Raw genomic sequence first — 2,604 nt, forward strand, 5'->3', positions numbered from 1 at the left:
CGAATTTTCAAATAGTTTATTATTTGTATTGAGTATATAATATATATATTTTGCAGATGTTTATTTAAAAATATAATATTATATTTTATATAAATGTTATATTATATATATTATATATATATATATATATATATATATATATATATATATGTAAATTATAAATATTATGTTTATATATATATAATCTATATATACATTTCTATTTTTTAAATATTTTTTTATAAAAATTTGCAAAATGAAAAAAAATGTTTATATAATTGGAATATATATAAATTTAAAAAATATTGAATATGAAAGAATAAATATATTTTAAAATATTTTTTATATAAAATTATTAAGTATATATTTATATAATACAATTTTGTCTTTATTTCCCCTTTTTAATAATTTGAATATAAAAAATGTTTTTTTTATTTCCATATATTAAATAAAAATTACATACAACATATATATTACTTTTTATTTTTTTATAAAGGGGGAAAATATATATATTTATATATTTTTATTTTTTTTTAAAAAAACAAAAATGATAATAATTTAAATTTTTTTTGTTATTGTTAAATAATATTCATATTTTTTATTTCGTTGTATTTTCCTTTTTTTTACATACGAATGTTAAAATAAAAAAAAAATATATATATATATATATATTATATACAAAATATATGCATTTTAAAAATTTTAATAAAAAAAAAAACTTAAATATATATATATAACTATTATTTTTTTGTGTACGCCATTTTGTATATTTTTGTAATTTTTATGGACACCAAAAGAAAAAAAAATATATAATATATATATATATATATATATATTATATAGAAAAGTTGGACTATTTATTTAAATATTATATATATAATATAGTATAAGCGTATAAAGGAAATTGATAAAGGAATGAAAAATTAAGTATTAAATAAAATTAATTATATATAACATACATATTTTTATATATAATTTATTATATATATATATATATATATATATAAAGGATATGCTATTATATATATTTTATTATTTTTTTTTTTTTATTAAAATACGCATAATATTATAATTTCTACATGGAATATTATTTTTTGTACGCCTTTTTTAATATATTTATAATGTACTTAAAATATAATATTTAATTCTTATGCATGTGCTTGCATACAGATGTAAACACCAAAAGGATCTCTTTATTTATATATAATAAATATAAACTTTTAAATAAGATTTATGACTGTATTTTTTTTTTTTTTTGTGCTTAAAAATTTTTCATTGGTTTATTTTTACATTTCTAATTTTCTATATATAGATATATATATGATATATTATTATATTTATAATATTGTATTATTTTAATTTGAATACATAAAATATGTTAATAATGTACTTTTATATTTTTGTAACCATTTATAAATAAATTATTTTCAAGGGCTTATTTTTAAAAATAAGACCAAATAATGATAAGTATTATAATTTAAAAGTAAATGCATTATGAGATAATTTTATTATTTTATTATTTATTTATTTTATTTTTTTTTTATTTTATTTAATAATATATTTATTTAAATTAGAAAAAAAAATAAAATAAATAAATAAATAAAATAAAATAAAATAATAAAATAATAATAATAAAATAAATTTATAAAATATATATATATAAAATAAACTACATATTTTTTGAATATTTTATATAATCAGAATAAAATTTTCTTTATGATTATTTATTTATTTATTCTTTTTGTATTATATTTAAAAATTTTGCTTTGTAAATAATTTTTATGAATTTATAAATAAATATTTATAAGTAGAAAATATAAATATTATATAGAATATAAAAAAAAAAAAGTATAATATATATATTTGTAGTGACTATTATTATTTATAAATAAAATAATCTTTAAGTTATATTAATATTAAATTATAAAAATGAGGAGAACTTATAGTAGGATTTATTGTATCAACTTAAGCTTTGTAATAATATGTACAACCATCCTATTTATATATGATACCGTTTCAAATGGATTAGTATCAAAGAAGAATATAGTATCAGAAAATAAGATTCAAAATAATTATGAAGTGAAGAGTAGAATATTATCTTCTCATGGAGGGGTACAGGGAATATGGAATAGTAGAAGTGATTTGTTAAGATTCCGTAGAAGATCTACTTATACCCATTTGGATCGTTTGCATGATTGTTTTTTTAGAGGATTTTTAGATTCTTTGATTTGGCTAACTGAAGAAATATATAAAAATGAAAATTCTAATGAAAACAATGATGATGTTATATTTAACAATGATGTTGTTACATCTAACCATGATGGTGTTACATCTAACCATGATGGTATTATATCTAACCATGATGGTGTTACTTCTAACAACGAGGATGTAAATACTACGAATGAGCAAGTTAATACTAATGTTGAAATGATAGAAAAAATTATAAGAAAACAAATGTACCTTGAAGGTATAACCTTATCGAATAGAACCGTATCAAATGAAGTTCGTAGAACTAAAGAAAGACATGATGAAATAACTTCTCAGGGTACTACTGCTGAAGTAATGGAGCGCATGATGAAACTCTATGAAATAGAAAACAAATTATCTAAGGATATAATAAAAAAA

The 2,604-nt window shown here is 15.4% G+C and overlaps 1 protein-coding gene across 1 annotated transcript; it reads left to right on the forward strand.

Moving 5' to 3' along the window:
* Positions 1 to 1,908: 1,908 nt before the first annotated feature.
* On the forward strand, positions 1,909 to 2,604 carry PGSY75_0026700A (gametocyte associated protein (GAP); the record flags this gene model as incomplete). The annotated part of the gene is made up of 1 exon (XM_018783408.1): positions 1,909 to 2,604. A coding segment is annotated over one exon (696 nt), but the record flags the coding sequence as incomplete, so codon positions are not given.

Source organism: Plasmodium gaboni, assembly GCF_001602025.1.
Source record: "Plasmodium gaboni strain SY75 chromosome Unknown, whole genome shotgun sequence".
Taxonomy (NCBI): domain Eukaryota; phylum Apicomplexa; class Aconoidasida; order Haemosporida; family Plasmodiidae; genus Plasmodium; species Plasmodium gaboni.